This window comes from Colius striatus, chromosome Z (assembly GCF_028858725.1).
Source record: "Colius striatus isolate bColStr4 chromosome Z, bColStr4.1.hap1, whole genome shotgun sequence".
Classification (NCBI taxonomy): Eukaryota; Metazoa; Chordata; class Aves; order Coliiformes; family Coliidae; genus Colius; species Colius striatus.
Window position 1 is genome coordinate 60,672,885 of NC_084790.1, and position 20,475 is coordinate 60,693,359.

Here is a 20,475-nt window from a genome sequence, read left to right on the forward strand (position 1 = left end):
ACGAGGCAACCTCATTGCTTTCTACAGCTTCCTGAGCAGACAAGGTGTGGGAACAGTTCAAAGCTGCACCAGGGAGGTTCAGACTGGACATTAGGAGGTATTTCTTTACCACGAGGATGTTCAAACACTGGAACAGGCTTCCTAGAGAGGTGGTCAATGCCCTGTGGCTGTCAGTGTTTCAAGAGGCATTTGGGCAATGTCATTAATAACTTACTTTAACTTGGTCAGACTTGAGTTGATCAGGCAGTTGAACCCGTCATTGTAGGTCCCTTAACTGGAACTGTTCTGTTCTCCAGTCTACAGCTGAAAGGACTAAACTAGACCTATTTTGAAGTAAAACCTTCTGAAAGGTGGACAAGTTGGCTGTTGGGTCTTTATAGTGAATCCTTTCACTCTCTAGTTCCATTCCTACTGGGCAGCTGTACGTGCAGTTATAGCCTGTGTTGGAGAGACACATCCTCCTGTCGTGTGCTAGTACTAGACAAGTGAACATGATTTTTATTTCTAGATGATCTCTTTCAAAATAGTATGTTGCTATGGAGACAATGACTTTCAATGACTGAGGTAAGTTATTTCCTGCTGCATTTTAGAGATATGAGAAGGCAGAAAAGGGAAGTTGATGCTGAAGACACTGGTAGGACAGGTTCTTATGACTCCAGCATAGCTGTTCTGTGGGCAAACAGAAGGAGTACATTTTTTTCTCTATCCTTAGCATTTACATGTATTTTTTTTTTACACATATGTTTCAAATGCATATTTTAATTCAGCCTCACCATACATAACCTGTACTAAAACTAATGTTTCTTTTAAATGTCAGACAGATGTTGTAGTCAGACAGCCTTCTGTTTCTAAAGATATTGTTTAACCTCTTTCAGTTTTATATCCCTTCCTTAGTGATATTTCTTCACTCTTGTCTATATAGTACATTATTTTGCCTGTGTTTATACAAGTGAACGACACTTGTTTTCATTCCAATATCAGATGATCTAAATTAAGATAAAATTGTGCTGGGATTTCAAGGCTGATTTAGGTTCCCAGAGGTGTAAGGACTCAGGCAACGGTTTAAGCACACTTTTGCCTGCCCAGTCCTGAGCTTTTCCAGAAATGCTGGTAGGGGGTTGAAGCTGAAGTTACAATGACCTGCTCTAGCCACACATGGAAGGCTGATTCCCTGGATCTCCCAGTTGTCTGTCCTAAGTTACCTCTGCACTAGAAAGAGGTCAGAAAGTCTTCTGTCATTAACTGACATGCCTTTTTTCTGCAGTTTAGGTTTGGGAATCTTCCCCATGGTGAACTTTAAAGAACTTTTCTCCTATTCCAGCGTTTTAGCCAGCTGTAAGAATCAATGCAAAGGGAGAGCATCACGTCCTGATTTTTTTAACATAAAATAACAAATATGGCTTTAATGTGATGTATGTTGGCTGGCTGCCAGATGCTCATTCAACTGTTCCTCTCACTCTGCCTCCTCAACAGGACAGGGAGAAAGCTTGTGGGTCAGTATAAAGACAGAGACATGATTTACCACTTACTATCACAAACCCAGAAATTACTTGGGGAATATTAATTTATTGCCAAATAAAAATAAGGTATGATGGTAAGAACCAGACATAAAACCAAAGCCACCTTCCCACAACTCCTCCCTTCTTCCTAGGCTCATCTTCACTCTTCCACTCTGGACTCAAAATTCTACCTTCTCCCTCCCCATCTGGTGAGGGCTGGGTGGGGAATGGGGGTTGCAATTGTTCACACACCTTCATCTCTGCTATGCGTTCCTCTTCACACTGTTGCACTGCTCCAGTGTGGGGTTGATACAGTCCTTCATGAACTACTCCAACATGGTTCCTTCTCACATGGTTCCTTCTCTAGCATGAGTGCTTTCCATGGGATACAGTCTGTCTGGGAAAGGCTGCTCACGTGTGGTCTCTCATGAGCCACAGTTCCTGCCAGGAATCCATTCCTGTGTGAGCTCTCCATGTGCAGCAGTGTACCTTAGGACACAGCCCCCTGCTGCAGCATGGGGCCCTCTGCAGGCTGCTTTGGGATTGTCTTTCCTGGTGTGGTCCTCCATGTGCTCCACCGTGGTCTTTTCCATGGGCACTAGAGGATTCTGCTGCAGTGCATCTTCCTCACCTTCCTCACTGAACTGGGTGTCTCTAGAGCAGTTTCTCATATGTTTTTTTCTTACTGTTCTCTCTCACAGCTGCTGCATAACTTTTTTTACCCGTCTTAAACATGTTTTCCCAGAGATGCCATCATTTTTGCTGTGTGGCTTAGCAGTGTCCCAAGGTGGCTCTGTTTTGTAGCTGGCTGGAACCACCTGTGTCTGGCACTTGGGGAGGGCCCTGTCTGCTTCTCACAAAGGTCATCCCTGCGGCTTCCCCACTGCCAAAGGCTTGCCCCACAGACTCAATACAATATATGTCATGTTTCCTCCTCCCAGATATGTTGGCTTTGGGCACTTTTATGACGGAATTTCCAAGGGGAAAACTGTCCATGTTTCACTTTTAGCATGTTACAGTAATGGTTTGACGTGAAGTGTTCTTTTTCTGGTTCTCTTCTTCAAAGCTATCACCCTGTTAAGCTGCTCTGTACATTTCTTCACATTGGCCACACTTGAATCAGTTTGGGTCAGACAGAAGTCCGAAGTGGAATTACTTCTGTTTCTTTAATTCATACCTCTGTTTACACTGCTTTCAAAAACATAATCCAGGGTTGACTCTATACTATGTCATGCATGACCTTGTTGCTTATGGTTTGCAAAAGTTCCAGTTGTCACAGTAGTCTGTAGGCTTTGTCTGCCACATATATTAAATAAAAATGGTAGTAGGGGACCTTTTATAACAAATGAGTTCATTGAGGACAGCTTCACTCTTTTCTTATGTAACCTCTTAGGCTGCATGGTTTAGAAAGCCATACAAGCAAAAGCCTCTTCATATTGCAATAGTGTTCATTTGCCCTTTGAGTATTACCTTCCTTCCAATTATTGTCTTTCTTCCCTCCCCCCAGTTTTCAGTCAAGCTCAAAAAAATAGCCTCACTTTTCTGCCCCAGCTGCCTGAATTCAATTGTAGGTGATAATCAATGTGGACGAAAACCCCTGCCAGCCTCTGAGCACTTGTTTGTCCATTTTTGCCTGTGCTCAAGTAAGAGGAGCACCACAGTTGAGTAAAATGACTGGAATTTTGCACGTGGCTTTTGAGAATCTTTCACTTCTCTTTAAAGAACAAATGTGTATTTGGCCTGACACTTCTTTTGTGTGTCTGTTTTCCATTCAGTATGGAAGAAAATGTCTACTAGGCATATGGTTATAAGATTTTACTTCTAACTTTTAAATATCCCCTTGAGTAACAGATCGTTTATAAGAGACCATGTCATTTGCCTTTGAAGTTTAGCTGCATTTTCTGGAGTCTTGTCGGGAGAAGTTAGGTTGGCCCAGGATGTCAGGGATCCTTAGTGAATTCCCAAGGCATGTGGATCTGACAGCTTGCAAAGTTTCCAGCTTCTGGTCCTTGTGAGATTCCATGCAGTTTAACATTTATATGTATGAGGCACATACATGTTGGCCTAATATAAAATAATCTTATAGATTAAATAGTATTGTCATTATAGAATATCTGTTGCTAACGAGGCAAGAATTAACACCAAAATAAGGGCTGTTAGTGTGATTGGGAGTGGAGGCACTCCTTGATTTTATTTTTTTTTTCCCCTCTAGTAAACGTTAGAAAAAATCTTAATTTTTAAAATTCCTGCCATTTGAAATCAAAACTTTCAAAAGTAATTCTTTTTTTAGGCATGTTAATGGACCTTCCTTTTCTGAAAAACCTACACGACCAGATAATGTACATGCAAACAGGAGTTTTGCACTGAAAAGCTTTTGTCAAATTACTCTTTAAGCTGGGAATATGCAGCAGTTCACTTGGAATATATTTCTTATCTCTGAACAAAACTGCAACTTAACTTCTTTTCTGTTTGGTGTTGCCTGTCCCTAGGTGTGCCTTCCTTTCGGAGAACAGATTCTGGATGGTAAAGTACATACCTGAATCAAAACACAAAATAGTGTAAAAACAAGGGAGAAGAGTCCAAAGTGTCTTCAGTTCATTTAGAAGTAATGGTACAAGCACAGTTCGTGACATCAATTTAGGAACAGAACACTGCATCACAAAGATGAGGTCCTTCAGATTAGTGTTAAAGCCAATGACAGAATAAAGGCTTGGCTGTGACACAGGCTAAGTCAGATGAAGTTTTTCAGAAGTATTTTGTTGAGAAGGAGAAGGGGTCTATTTTCATGCAGGCTTTGAGGTGGGGCTTTTCTTTCACCCTCCTGGATAACCAAGTTGCTAATGTCTTAATTTAGATGTAATTTCTTTTACTAGCTAGGAGGAATGAGTGAAGCCATAGGCATTCCAGCTGTGTTGAGTCCCAGCTTTCTGGAAGATGAGATACTTACCTATAAAGAGCACTAGCAGGTACATTTTCAGAACATAGGGGAAGTAGATTGAGAAGGCGAATGGAAATGGTATCTTGATGGAGTATGTGCCAAAGGATTCAAAATAAGGCAGTGACACACAAATTGCAAATGCTGTAAAATAACGTGGTAAATCTTTAGTCAAAAGCAAGTAGAACATCATCAGAAATCTTCATGTAAAAGTCAATTATCTTTAAGGCTACATTGTATGCTGAATTTACCATGTCATTTATATGCATTTACACATCTTTTCTCCTCAAGTTCAGTTTTGTAGATCTGAGGTCCTCATTGCTCTTAATACTAGAAGTAACAAGTATTTCCTAATCAATTACAAGTTCTATCACTCCTGCAGTTGCAGTGCTTTCAGTAGAATCTCAGCGGGCACATTTCGTGGTGTGAGTATGATGTAAGTTGCTAAGTACGACCTGGGACAGTAAGGTCAGCCACCGTCGGGGAGGAGGCAGCTTTGACAATGTGCCATCTAGTATGGTCAGTCTGGAATGGGGCAATCTCTGTGTCTTTTGGGAGGGGATTTTTTCCCCTTTACCCAGAAAAATGACTGTTTCTCCACACTACTGAAAAAAAAAAACCAAACCCAGACACAAACGCCAGAGAACACCTATTAAGGAAAAAAGGTACGGAAAAGAGAACAGGTTAATATTAGAATGTATAAACATATATGACTACTTTGTCAACATAAAAAGAAATATCTTATTGAAGAAGGTTTAATGGAGAAAGTCTTTACCTTTCCCATCTCCTTACCTTTAGCCAGAACTGAAAGGGGGTAGAGCAGGATGCACAGTGAGAAGTTGAGCCATGTCAGTGGTAGGTAATATATTCCTGTCCTTGCTAACATGTTGTAAGTGTATCTGCAGCAAGAGGAACAGCAAGTGTGTTCAGAGTAAGTGATCGTGTCTTTGAAATAAAGATAAGTTATTGAAAAGTCCATGGGAGTTGCAGAAGAGCTTGGAGCTTCTCTGAGAAAATTTCAGAGTAGTACTGCAGCGGCTTTGTTTAGTCTCTAACTGATGTCTGAAAGACGATAGTTTGTTGTTTTGAAAGGGTTGGCTCCGGTGCTATCCCAGAGCAGGCAGACAGCAATACACCCCTCCAGCCCAAAGACATTATGGGAAACCAGCATGATTTCATATTGGTCCATCAGAAAATGGACTTCAGATAGGGATATTAAAATTGAGAGGGGAAGACAGAATACAAGTGGTGCTTGGAAACAAGGATATGCTGATTTATGACTGCTGAACAAGCCAAACCACTGGTGGAGGAAGCTAAACAGCAAGGTAATTGTAAGTAGGCTTCCATAGTAGGGCTACCTCCTCTGGACCACAGAAAGGGTAGTAAGTGCCAAAAAAGCAGTTGCTCTCCAATGTATTGCAGTGTTTTATTCTTACTGTCTCTCTTACTGTTGCTCACTGAGAGACCAGAATGCCTGGGACTTCAGTCTACATAGGTGAGCTCATCCTAGCTGATTTGATATGAGAGTGACACAGCAGATTTCCAAACACCAGACAAACAGGTCTGATGGCATGTTTGGTCAGATGAAAGGCTTTTTGCCTTGTGGTCTTGCTAGAGATAAGAAAATAAGGATTTTTAGCCACTGTTAACCAGGACTGTTTCTGGCAGATAGAACCAGCATTAAACAAACTTCCTCTGTTCCCATCTAACTATTTAATTTTGTATTAATTTTACATTATTAATTTTCTGTCATTCCTGGACTGTAGAAGAATTTGATAGGGTATAACTGTACCATCTTCTCTCACATTTGTCCTCTGCAACCTCAGGATTGTCTCCCATTTTTTTAGTTGTTGCTTCTAAGGCATAATCTCAACCTAATACAAGAAGGAAACAGCCATTCCCTCTCTATACACTTCCTTGGACTGTTTATGAGATAAGCAGGAAAGATCAAATACGTAAAACCTTGCAGAATTTGCTCTCAGCTCATCATTATCTGTAATGCAAAGGCAGTTTATGTCCCTGAAGAACTATGTGGAAGAACTTGTAGTACTTCAAGACCAGTTGACTAAGGGATGGGATAGATTCCTGTGTGTTTTTAGACGTAACTGCTGCTTGGAGAGGCCAGGACATGGCACAGGTGCTGTAAAATAAATCAGGTGAGAATTCTAAATCTGTGTGGGTTATGCTATGCATTATTGTTTGGGTTGGTTGGTTGCTGCTAGAGACTACAATATCTTGCCTGTTAGACTTCTGCTGTGATGACACTGCTCTGTGCTCTTCAGCAACAACAGAAAAATAGTGATACATCCATGGGACTGCTGCGCACTCACAAGACTGTTCACACTTTTGGCCTCTCTCCAGCTGCACAGAACCCTTTCATTACAGACTTGAAAAAGAAAGGGATTGGAGCAATAATCCAAGTAATTATTACAGGTAGTAGTTTATTTAACACATGTAGTACAAATACTCTGAAGTTGCCTTAAAGTCTTTCTTATGAATTCTACCTGACACTTTCTTTTTTTCAGATCTCTTTTATAATACACATTTCCATTGTTGCCTGAATCTGCATTCCCCAGTCAGTCCCCAAAGCAATGTATTTAAAACAGCGTAAAGCTGGTTTAGCAGCAAGAAACAAGATAGAAGAATTTCCTCCCATACTGAGGTTGTGTGAAGCCCATGTCATGTTAAAATGTTTTTATGCTCCATATGTCTTCTATATCCCAGAGAGGCTTGTTACATTTGAGAAATGCTATTGACTTCAGATATTGATGGAAAAGTCAGTAGTGTCGAATTTTTAGCATTATACTTTCAACACAGGAAGATATTGGTAACTTTCCATCATACTACTTTTTTCAGAGAAAAAGCCTGAGCTGAATTCCTGTCCGTTCTGCTTCATGCACATTATACTTGCAGTATGATGTATGCCCTACGACAGCAAAATTCTTGGTCTCTGTGGCAGGAGCTCTTGGCTTTTTGGAGAGCACAGTGCAGTTAACCCAGAATAGTCTTTCCATCCTAGTGATAAGTTCTGCTGGGGCTGCCTTACTGTGACCTCAGTTGTGGATAACAGTGGAATAAATCAAAGCAATTTTAGGGTTGTAAATTTGGTTCAGGAATTGCTGTTGCGTGGTAGTTTTAGTTGTGATCTCCTTAGAAATTTTGGTTGAAAAAGGTTAAAGCCTTTGAACTATAAGTGTTAATGCAATTATATACTTCTGTAAGTCACTCTGCCTCTCAGCTGTGTGGATTTTTGTAAAAATCAGTGAGTGGCTTATAATGTCTAACCTTTTATTTAAAACGGATAATGTGCTTTCCTACCAATTTTGAAATAGTGACATGAGCCTGCAGCACTGTGGAGGTGGGGTTCCACTCCCAGGAATGATCCATGTTCCCCTCATGGTTTTGCAGATGTTGCCTTACCTGACCACATCAAGCGAGTTCCAAAGGAAAAATAAAATGCATACGACATTCTTCCCTTGAACTTCTTCCTGACTGTTGATCACGACAAATAAAACTATTATTCTCTCAGTGATCTGAAAACAAAAAATAATTGTGAATTCGCGCAGCACCTGCTATACTTCTTATTTCTGTGCATTTTGGCAAAATAAATTGCCGCAGGTGAATCCAGTTTGCTTTACACAAGCACTTCAGTGCACATTTTGTTTTGTGGCCTGCTTTTCTTCAAGACTCCATTACTCTCCAGCTCAGGGAACTGGACACTGTTGGCTGCAGCATCACAGATCTGCTAAGATAATTTCTCGCCAGAGGATGAGTTGGGTTTGTAGCTTAGGAAACCTGTGGATGAGCTGACTGAGGTTGTGGGAGCAAGGACATCTCCCCTCAGTAGTATTGCCAGACTGTTGGTACTCTCACAGTCCCAGCCCTGCTTTCCATAGCTTGGGAATCTGAGTCACGAGTGATCTCTCTCACACAAGACTTGCAGAAAGTAGGAGGAAAAGTAGAATTCCTTATTTTTCTTTCCTTCTTATTTCTGTCTAGGAGAAGTGGATTGAAGTTTGTTATTTATGTGAATTACTGCCATGATATTTATGTCGTAACATTTTTCTAGTGGTTGGCCCATATGCAACCCACAAGGTATGACTTTACAAGCAAAATGATAAGAGAGTGGATTAAACAGGCAATGTCTCCAGCTGGAAATACTTAAGCAATATTAAAGATCAGAGACTTTTTTAAAAGATGTGTCTTTTTGCAGCTTTCTCAGACAAGCTCCCTAATAGTATTCATGCCCTGCCCTGTAAAAATAAATATCTCTGGTATTCAGTACTGCCAACAGTTGCTTGTGACACTCTCCTTGAACATGTCAGTTCACCATGATTTATACCTTGAAAGTACTGAAGGAGAAAACACGCCTCTCCTCAGTTAGTATGAAGCGGTATGGCTTCACTAGCCTTTTTTTTTTTTTTATGCCCACTGCCATATCTTACATGAGGTACCACGGGTTTCTTGATTTTATGGTTTAAGATGTCAAGTCAGTGAAAAGTCGTGAAATGGAAACAGATTAATAAGGTCATTTTTAAAAGTGCCGTCATTCTTCTTCACTGGTTTCCTCCTACCTTAAACAGAACAAGAACTTGACCTCTCAGCAAGTTTGTGCAGTATGTAACATCTCAGCTGTTTGCTACACATTTGCCAGTTCCTGCGTGGAACATTCTGGCTACAGAGCGGTTTTGCAAACCATGTATGTCAGATAAAGCAGCCATCACTTCACTATTCAGCAAAACTACGTGAGAGCAATATTTCATACAGAAAGAGAGCATATCTGTCCTCCCAGGATCTGCTTCCTCATCTTGAAAAGCACTGAGGGAACCACAACGGACAAAAATAGTTTTGCTGTGCCTCACCCTGCCTTGACTGTCATTGTGTGCTGCTGATCCCATTGGTCCCTCACTGAGGAATTCAATTCTACGAAGGTCAGATGTTGACAGGCGTCTGTATAGACAGGCTGGGAAATAGAGAGTGAGAGATACGAAGTCCTGTGTTTGTATGCTGATGCTGAGGAACTTGGCAAGAAAACTGGGGAAATGAAAGCACTGATGCAGAATCTGAAATGGAGAAGGCACGTAGAAGAAGCAGGGTAGGACAACCATCACAAGAGAGAAATCAGAACAAAGGTAAAAGCAATATGACCATTGAATAGGATTCTGCGCTGGAGAGAACAGATAAAATAGAACACAAGCTAAAATTGTTTTGATGAAGGATGGTAAAGGAGTGCAGCATTGGTGGTGTATGCATTTTCTTAACAATCCTAAAATCAAATTGGGACACGGAGAGAGAGTTCTGCAATACTGTTAATATGTGAGATTTTTCATGGAATCACCTCACCTAGAGACCACAGCGTTACCACAGTAATGAGAAGGTGGACATGGTTTTAAATCTGAGAGCTGGCAGACTTTCCAAATTGTCACCTGCTATTCAGGAAGTGGCTTGGTGGAAAAATGGTAGAAAAAAGCATGGATCAAATGGTCAGGTGCTTATCGCTTCAGTAGAGATAAAAGGATACACAGGTTGAACTATCCCCAGTTTCAAAAGGATAAGCACTGACCACAAGACAAAGTGGCTTTGGTGACCCATAATTCAGTTTCATGGTCTGGGAGTGGAAGAGGCTGTGGATTTCTTTTTGCTCCCAGGGCACAAGGAGATGCACAAGAAGCACTGAGCATTGCCTAGTTGAGGCTAAGCAGATTTCTTCCACAAGAGGATTCCCATTTGGGAAGGGAAACAGTGGAGGCACTGATCCTAACCCGTTACAGATGATTGAAGACAGTAATCAGACTGTGTCAAGTAGGTTAAGCACCTGCAACAACTGGACCTGCCACAAAGGTCACCTGTAGGACTGCAGTATCAGCCAGCAAACAACGGGATACACAAATCAGCCATCAGAGGCCAAAACTGAAAACTGCTCATGTCCCGACACCAGAGAACATCTGTGGGACAGGGCACAGGCCTGGCTGCTCAGGGCCACTGTGATGTCCTCACAAGGTGTCATGGTTTGTGAGGAGCCGCTTTTGCTTGGTAACAGGGAGGAGGCTGTAGTGCAGGTAAACAGTTGACAGACTTTCCTGCAGCTCTGAGGTTCAGACCCCCTCTGGCCCAGCCAGGCCAATCTGGCGCCTCTGCCATCACTATTTAAGGATGGGAATATGAAATGCAGAGAAGGAGATGGAAAGGAAGGGGAAGATGGATATGACCACACAGACCCTGCAGTCAGGAAAAGACAAAAGGAGTGATGCCAGACCAGAAACATCCTTGCAGCTTGTGATGAGAAGTAGAGACCTCGTGACAGGGGCTGAGAGTTAGAGTCTTCGGGTCAGAGAGAGTGAGCAGTTTAGACCCCAACCCGGAGAAGATGAACTGGGGTTGCAGCAGCCCATTGAAACAGCCGTGCAGCGCTACGTAGTGTGTGGGAGACCCCAAGCTGGAGCAAGGATGGGCTGGTGAGGAGCACTTCTCCTCAGGGGTGTGATAAGCGGCAAGAGACATCAGGAAAGGACTGACTGTATCCCTCATCCCCTGCCCCCAGCACTGCTCATGGGGGAAGGAGGTAATGACATGAGAGAAAGGGGTGGTAGAAAGGTGATCTTACAGGGCTGGTTGCCCTACCACCATTTGCTCTACTCTGTATTATTTTTCTGTTGGATATTTCTGTCTGTTTTAGTTGGAGGCGGATTAAATTAAGTTTAGTTTTCTAACTAAAGGCTGAGCAGCCTTCTCTGTTTTCTCAGGGATCATAAGCAACAATTAAGCCCTCCCTGTCCTTTGGGAGCTTCGAAGTCTGTTGTACTTAAGTCTAATCGTGGTCTTTTGTCCCTGGATGGGCTTAAACCACAACATGAAGATACACAGTGGCATTGTACCTCATTTCTGTGTTCTTCAAGAGGTTGCCTGGCTGCTTGCTTTTATTCTTCTTTGAGACATTTTACTCTCTTCTTTCATAGTACATTCTTTGGGTAAACCACACAAATTGAAGGTATATACAGGGGTTAGAGGTTGGGGACATTGAGACAAATGACAAGGCAGGGTGCTACTTGAAGAGAAGGAGATACCAGTGAATGTCTGTTGATATTGTGTGCCTGTATACACACATATATGTATATGTCTGTGTATACACTCATGCATATAAATATATACATGTGTAAAAAGCTTGGGCTGCTGCTCAGCCACAGCACGTTTCCTCCGTGGATCATCTGCCCTTGCATGAATGAAAATAGCATTCTCTATTGCTACTGTCTTGCTTAGAAAAAAATAAAAGTCAAAACTAGTAGCTCTCTGTTTTCATATTCATAAAAAAGGAAGTATGTGCAGACACCTCACAAAGCGTTAAGTACAACGGTTTCATTTTCCATTCCTTCTTGTTCTTTATGTTAAATTGGAATTTCCTTCCTCTACCAGCACTGGTGTCTCACTGAATACAGCAAGTTCTGTAGATGGTATAAATTTCCACAAGACAGCCTGGGCATTTGAAGAAAGTAAGTGAAACAGAGCAAATTAGACTAGCTGAGGTTAGGGCAGGAGCAGGCAGCACCTTCACTTCCGTTTTATAATAACACTGACTGTGCAGTATCTTACTTGGTACCTGAAACTCTTACATAGCTCTTCAATTTAGTGAATGTTTAAAAATGAAAAGTGCTACTAAGTATTTAGATTGAGTTAAAAATATTTTTATTGCATAGCTGTAGTAAGTGCTTGTGGTCTGGTAAATCTAATGCTCTTTGCTGATGTTTTGATCACAAAAACATTAGTTCTTTCTCACACCTTTCCTACCCTCTTCCTTGTTAGTGTACTGGTACCATCTTCCTTTACTCCCTGGACAGACTACTAAATTTCATTATCCTCTGTTTTGGTAGCTTCAATGACATGTGATATGTTCTCCTGTCTTCCTCTTCATTATTGAAGATGCAAACATCCTCAGAGACATTCCTTTGCACCAGTTTTGGACCCTCCCTTGTTTTCCATTCCTCCATAGCATCCATCACACAGGACTCACCTTTCTTTCATGGTGCATCTAGGCCTTGGCCTACCTAACCCTTCTCAGGTGCCAGGTGGCCTGAGACTTTGTCCCTCAATGAGACCACCCTGGATGTCTTTTCCATAAAACACCTCCAAGTTTGGTTTTCCACTGTCTTTAATGTGTTTCTCAAAGTATTCCTTGTAAATGATACTAAACCAGGATAAATTGCCTATTAGGTAGAAATCCTTCATTTGCACTTTGCTTTAGATCTCTTCTCTGCTATAATGCCTACAAAATGACTGACCACCACAGGGATGTTTTCATAGCTTGTTCTATTCAGGGTGGCATAAATCTCCACCCTTGTGCTTCCCTGACATTGCCAGAGCCTCCAGTTCTCTCAACTGAATGATCACCTGAGTGAGATGAACTCCCCTGAGGGTATGTGTCTATGTCCACGGCCTGAAGGATATGTTTTAAGCCACGGGTGTTGGAAACACAGAACAACGCAGCCACTATCAAACTTTCGAAGCTTTACCAGTGCTCAGACTATGTGCAGTGGTCCAGTAGACTGCAGTAAGGTAAGCATCTCTGTTCTTCCCCAGTTCATTATGGAAATTTGTTAGAGTAGGGGTCTTTTTCCATAAGAGGCAGGGAGGAAAGTGTTGCAAGGCACTTGGGAGTGCTGTTGGTACACAACTGCTTAGCCAACACTCATGAAAAAAGCAGGGCAACCCAAGAGAAAGCAGAGTCTACACCAAAGAGTTTGTACAACTTGCTTGCATAACATGAGACTGCTGTAAGATGAAGGTAAGAGAGTTGCATTTGCTCTGAAAGAGCACTTGGGGAAAGAACCAAGTAAGGATCCAAAGCTCTCTTTTTTGTGAGGTAAATGTTTGGAGTCACAGTGCCGTGTCATTTCCTGACCCAGCCTTCTCTCTGCTGTTCTGGAGAGCACTGCAGTGATTACTCAAGAAAAGTCATGTTTTTCTTGCTCAGAATATCCATTTAATATCTGCTGTCTTTTGTGGTGACACAGAGCAATGTTTGTGCAGGCTTCCCTAATTTCTGCCTCTGTAGGGCTGGGTAGAGAAGGAATCGATTCTGTCAGGGCTGGGGAATGTATAAACTCTGCCCAGACAAGCTGTACTTTAATGACTATTAGCATTAGCAGGTTGCTCTTCTCTCCAAGACGTGATGTGAGATTTATTACAGGACACATCAGATGGGATACATTTTTTTTTCCCCTAAATCAGTGTAAGAGCATGTAGATCTAGGCAGAAAAAAAGTTAACTGCATTTTGACAAATTTGCTACCGTACTTGGTGAGTAGCATAAAAAACAGAGATCTGTCTTAGTCAGCCGACTTCTAATGCATATTTTAAAAGAGGAACATCTTGATGCATGCAGTACATCATTTGACAAAAATGGGCTATCCAGAAAACTAAAAACATAACTGACTACTCTTAGTCTTCTACCTTCTGATTGCTGAGACCAATACTAGTTTCGCCATTATTCAAATTATAAGGATTGGGAAGGTTTGAAGGTAAACTCAAGTCAACATTTTTACTTTTTCTAATGCATTAAGAAAAATACCAAAACCTCAGATTAACTCTCAACACAAACAAGAGTGTGGTAAGGGAAAGGTCAGAAAATCATCTTGTTTTCTGCTATAGTATGTGATCTTTCAGCTGTTTTTCTGCCTACCGATTAACATATGCCACATAAACTCCTTAGCAGCATTAGAACCTCTAAACATTGTCACAGTTTGCCCCTGTCTGGATTTGAGAGGGCAGAAACCCTTACAGCAGTAATATGGCAATCCTTTCTTCTCCCTGTCAGCATTAATTCTTCACCAGTCCCTTAGTTTCTCTTTCTTAATCATTTTTTTCTTCCATACTCCATGATCTCCAGCAAACCCTGCTTCAGGTGGTTTGCTCACTGCCATCCCTTTGCTACTTCACAAAATCTTGTGTTGTAATTGTCTACAAAATAAAATACACACTTGTTAGTGAGGAAAGGTCATGGAAAAGAATTAGCTACTGAAACAGGCCCTGAAATGTTTCCTTCTGACTGTAAACAAGTTGTCTGGGAAGGCAGTGTCGTGAGCCACCTATGGCACCCTAGCAAAGGGGGCTGCCCCATTTCTGCAGGTGAATGCTCCTCCAGACATCTTCCACGTCCCTGCCATTTTGAGCTGCACATGGGACACTTGCTATTAAGGTTTACTGCAGCTCTTTCCCAGTCCAGTTCCAAGAACTTGGTTCCTGCAGTTAACAAACATTACCAGACCAAGCTCCCCGAGGAAGGGTGCAGGCTGAGTTCAAGAGTATTTGAGCCTGGGCTTTTCCAGGGGCAACTGTGGTTGAAGCGTGTAGGTTGTGGAAGAAGGGTCTTGAGAAATGGACCTACCTGCAAAAACCTAGGGAAGAGACGGCTTTTATCGATGCCAATGAAGATGTGTAGGATCTCCAATGTAGACAACAACTGACAAAGGCGCATTACAAGTCCTATGGAGTAAAACGTGTCGGCCAACGAATCTACAGGCAAAGAAAAGTAGAGGGTAGCTGTTTGGAAAAAGTCTGGACCAACTACTGGAGATGACAAGAAATAAGGCTTACGTGGTACCAGGCTTTTGGGTAACAGAAGCAGAGCTTCAGGGAGGGGAGGAAGCCGTCAATTTTGTATGGCCTTGGCAGAGGCAGGAAGCTGACAAACGAATGGGTTCCCCTGCACTTAATGGACTGGCAAACGTGGTGCAGGGATGTGTTGGTTTAGAGATACCACTTTTGTTGTTGTTTCTAAATTTGAGGAAATGTTGAGGAAATGTGTGAAGAATGCCTAAAATGAGGAGATGTTGAGTTCCTGCCTGCATCTGTCTGTATCCATGGCCCGCCCTAAAAAAAGTAGACCACAAAGCAGGTATTTTATGTGCTACAACTGTTCACCATTGTAGGTAATTTCAAATTTTCAGTCATTGCTTTTCTATTTACGTGCCTTAACCCCAGCCAACAGAAAGAAAAATGTTGCAACGCTTTTGGAGAGAGAGAGTCATGTGCAATAACCACAAAGTTATTCCCTCCTAGTGACCATTCACCATAATGACTGGACCTAGTCACACTTAGGTCTATGTCTACATGTTACTCGCATGCTGCTGAATATTAAGCCTCGTTAGCAAAGCAAAAGGTTCATTCCTAATGTGATCCAGGCTCAATGTAGGTACCAGAAATCTGTTGATCCTTTTTAATGGAAGAAACACTGTTTTTCTCTAACTGAAATTTCCACTCCTAGCACTGGACATACACCTATTCAGAGTCTTAACTTTATATTTGATATTTCTGTATGTTACCACTTTTTAAAATGTTTGAGAATACAGAAGGAATCCTACCTTTTCCAAATGACATGAACCTGATGATCATATTCGTAAATATCCAGGAATGTCCACAGAATTGCATTAAGTCATACACAAAGAGGTAGGTGTTCATGGTAAAGCTGTGGAGGTGAAAATGATAAAACAAAGTGCATGACTTACTACAACATTTAACCTTATTGACCTGCAGAATTTGCACCCTCTTTGGACATGCTGGTAAATAAAAAGGAAAGAGCTGAAATGTAACAAGATCAGTGAAAACTGTCTGTCGGCAGTCACAGAGCAGTACTCTCCCTCGTGGACCAAAGGGTCCCTTTGTTGTTACACCTCAGGATATACCCAGAGCCGTGTTCTGAGTTTGCACAGGTGATGAGAATGATCTGTGGCCATACAGTGAGCTTTGTGCCCCCAGAGGGGAAGGTAACTAACCAAAGATGCTCACACCTAGTTCTGGGTCCGAGCCTGAGCCCCTGGGCTTGGCTCTGCCTTGGCAGTGTGACCAGGCTTGAGGGACTGCTGGGGTCACAGCCACCGCAGCCCTGCTGAGGGCCTCGGGAGTTCTGCCCCTTGGTGAGGTTTACCCCATGTTTCCCAGAAGATGTGCCTCTCGTGTGCACTCAGGTAGAGATTAAAGTACAACACAAATGATTTGCTGTGTCTCTAGCAGATAGCATAGCTGTATTTATGAAAATGTAGGTGAAGAAATGGAAGAGAATGTCACCTTTCAATCTGATTTTATTTGATGCAGACTGGATACCCGCCTTTCCCTTTTTTAACCAACTTGATCTACAAGTGTTAAACATTAGATTAAGGTCTCTTTGAACAGCTCGCGTTTCAAGTTGCATTTAGTAAGGTCAGTCTTCTCCTGTTGGAGCAGACTAACTTTTGTACCTCTTTCACCCTAATTTTCATAGGTAACCTGACTTTTTGCAAAACTTCATAGACTCTGGAGATAGTTTCTTTTTCCCATAAATGTATTTTCTCATGAGTCATTCCAGAGAGAGGCTTGCCTGTCCTTCAGCTATGAAAAGGACTGTCTAACTTTTTGGGAAGCAGATTTGTTAATTTCATACTAGAACTTATCTCCTGTGCTTGACCAGTTGCTTTCCTGCCCCAATAAATAGCGAAATCTCTTTCAGTTGCCCCTTAATCCATTGTGTTCATGCTGTGTGTCTCTGCCATCGGACTTTATTTCATTTATTTGTTGACAAACACAGTGAATTGCTCTATAGAAATATCTAAATATGATAAATACATTTACTTCTTGTTCCAGCATTGGAACAAGATCATAAATAACAACACCACAGTTTACAGTCTGCAAATTGATCTAGATAAACTGATCTTCTATATTTTTAACCTAAGTTATCCTAGGAAGGTCATAGAAAATGCCTTTCTTCTTACTCTCCCCTGTTTTGCAGGATGGCTACTGTGTCAACATTTCTGTAAGCACAGAAAGATGTGTTGGCAATAATCTTCTGCCCAAGAGACATCAATGCTCTTCCATACTACAAAAATAAGACACATGAGGACACAGACTGTATTCTATAAACACTCCTTTTGGGAAAAATGTGATACAACTGAATTCAGCTGAAGTCCAGTGAGCTCTATAAATATTGACCCAAATCCCACCTGCTTTGTTACTAAAAGACACTTGGTTCTCTATTGTGGAGGTAAAAAAAAAAAAAAAAAAAAAAAAAAAAAAGTGGCACACTGCACATTTTTAAAAGGCAAAAAAGTTAAGAATATTGTTCTGATTTAAGAAAGTTGTATTACTGGATAGATAGCTATTACTGTAATGGGTATAAATGTTACAGGAACAGTTAAAAAATCTTGAGGCTTTCCAGTCAGCACCTCCGGCAGTCTCTGATACTGCCATGTGGGCTTTGCACAGAGTGTGTGCTGAGTGTGTGATTTCTCTCTTCTGAAGTTCCATTTGAGACATCTGTCTCTCATCTTCAGAACTTGTCTTTCAGTGATTTGGGTTTATTTTCTGAACTCTTCCTCCATTGTCTGGCTAGAAAATTGTGGTCCTTAATGATTCTTAAGATGTTAAGTCTTTGCTAAACATGACTTAACCAAGGGGACATTTGTAAATGCAGCTTCACACTAGTGTTCTGGCAATATGGCAGCTGCTGCATGATGGGACTCATCATCTTTGAAATACGCTGGTGACTACTGAGATGTATGCACACTATGGCACTATGGGGAAGGCCCCATATTCCCTACCAAGTGCAGAGGCGTGCTGGTGGGCAGCATGCCAGTGCTACCTGGGAGGACCCACCCCCATTGCTGCCAGCAGCACAGCTCCCTTACTTGGTGATTCTCTCCACTGTGGGAAGGCCCTGTCTCAAAATGGGGCTTTATCCTACCATGTTGCTCCCTGGACACAAGGTACATAACAGAGGCCTTTGACAGGAATCTGCAGAGAGTAAAATGTGATCTCGATATAATCAAAGGAAACTGGAATGTAACTGTTCTTTAAGGTCTTTCTCATTTCAAAGGCTGATCTCTTCACCTAGAGGTCCAGAAGCAGCTTGAGGATAACCTATGTCACTGTCTTAGCTGTTTTGTGTCACAACACAAAGTTAAGCCATCAGCTTCTGTTTGGAAGGTCACTGGCAGACGAGATGGGCTTCAATTAGGTTTCCTGCTCCCCTCTGTTCACAGCAGGCACCATTCCACATTTACCTTGCGGAGCCCACTTCTGTGGCACCCTTGCAGACTAAACACTGACTAGCAATCTATCAGGTAGGTGGTCAGTTCCTGGCCCTCCCCCAGAGTTGCTGCCTGACCTTACCAACCTCACTGTAAAATGGGCTTGCCACTGCACTAATTCCTTGCAGAGTGCTGTGCTTTAACACTTTCAAGTTGCTATGAAGGCACTGGGGAAGCACAGTTATGCCTGCACTGATGACAGGAGAAAGAAACAGACACGAGTCTTGCAGTAGGGAGATCCAGAAGGCTGGACTCTCTGTTGTTTTAGTTGTCCATTCCATGTTGCTTGCTGTGGCTGATTTTGTACCAAATATATTTGAAATGTTAGGGATGCATTTATTGTATTTAGGATCAGCCTTGCCTAGTGGAAAACTTGATCTACTTTCTCACTGGGCTCAAAACCTGGAAACTCAGAAGTAGCACACATAGCAACATGGTCCTAAAGATACTCTTTTCCCTTTTCTTCACCAGCAGAGATTTTACCAGTGACAAAGTAAGGCTTGTAAAGCCAGACATATTTTCACAGGTAGAAAAATCATGTAATTATTCCACTTTATTATTTTTCTCACAAAATTCTTCAGTGTGTCTCTATAGTAGGTATCCTTTGGGGTAAGTGCAGAGGTCAGTGCCCTCTGTGTCTGAAAGGTAGTCATGAAGGACCATGTCCCACTTGAGCTAAGGTGGCAAGAGCTAAGGTGGCAGATAGCCCAGCTGCAGCCCTTGCCCCAGCTAGCTGTCCCTTGCAAGGTGCAAGGATGAAGGCCACGATTAGATCCTCTCAGGGGAGCTCCCACCCAGACCTGCTGAACTGATCACTTCCCTGTCTTCAGAGCTATTGCACTCTACCATCTTCCCATGCACCCATGCTGGATGGCTGCACATGGGGAAGCAATAGTCGCTCTGAAACCACACAGACATGTTCCCTTTTTTTTTTCTTTGTTTTTTTTTTTTTTTTTTTCCTGCAGGAAGGTCTGCTAGAAAAGCCCCTCTGCTGACAAGTTTTCCTTTTAAGTCATATTGGTCTGAACTCCTTTCCCCTCCTCCCACCCATGTGACAAGCTGCAGCTCAGAAAGAAGGCGGCTGCTGAGAAGCCATAGAGAATTTTTTTGCTCAGAGGCACATCCCACCCCACCTTTTTTTCTTTTTCCCTTTCATATTTCTTATTTTCTTATTTCTTATTAGGTCACCTGTGCTCAAGAGATATTACCTGTTGCGGGGGTCGGATTGCTGCTGCTGCTGCTCCTGATGTTTCTCCCTTTCTCTCTCTACAGCTGCAGCAGCTGTTTGTTAGATCACCCCTCCTCTTTCCTCTTCCCCCACCCTGCAACGTCACTGCGCGTAGCACTAAGCAGGAACAACACTGCACTTCCCAAGAAAGGAGCTTCTAACCCCAAATATCTCCACTCCGCCTTGCTCTCATAGCCTAGCCTAGCCTACCCTAACCTACCCTAAATTAGTCTCTCATTACTGTACCAGTAAGCTAGTCTGTAAATCCCACTAACTTTGTCTCTCAACCAAGAACATTGTTTTGAAGGATTACTGAAGAAATGTGAAATGTAAAGTTTGTTTTTCTCATCTCTTTAAGTCACCAGCACCACAACAACACTAACAACACAATCGAATGATAAGGAAGGCTGGTAGCACAGCATAAAAAGAGCCCTTTACTTCAGATGCAGGAAAGAATTTTCCGCTTCTTATCTAGAAATGTCTATTTATTCAAGCCTTTGTGAAATATGGGCACTCCTGGCAGAGGAAAGGTATTTGTGCATCCTAGTTCACTTCTGCCTGTAAATGTCTTGGGCATCTCAGCATAAATCAGATGAAGAGGAATGCCATAATGTGTTTATAAACTTTTTCCTACTGGTGTTCATGTTGAAAGCACATCCCATCCTACAGTGAGATCTGGAATTCAATGTTACTGCTAAAGAAGTCACAAAGAATCTAATGCATATATGTGTAGGTACAAAAAGTCAGGGGAACAAAATGTCTG

The 20,475-nt window shown here is 42.1% G+C and overlaps 1 protein-coding gene across 1 annotated transcript; it reads right to left on the reverse strand.

The window, feature by feature from the left end:
* Window positions 1–1,557: 1,557 nt before the first annotated feature.
* On the reverse strand, window positions 1,558–19,782 carry HACD4 (3-hydroxyacyl-CoA dehydratase 4). Its single transcript, XM_010199335.2, has 7 exons — window positions 19,693–19,782; window positions 15,788–15,891; window positions 14,812–14,939; window positions 7,855–7,967; window positions 5,227–5,333; window positions 4,447–4,578; window positions 1,558–4,035 (listed from the first exon to the last, which is right to left on the reverse strand). The coding sequence occupies exons 2-7, from the start codon at window positions 15,882–15,884 to the stop codon at window positions 3,953–3,955; spliced, it is 660 nt and encodes a 219-aa protein (XP_010197637.1). The 5' UTR covers window positions 15,885–15,891; window positions 19,693–19,782; the 3' UTR covers window positions 1,558–3,952.
* Between the last annotated feature and the right edge of the window lie 693 nt (window positions 19,783–20,475).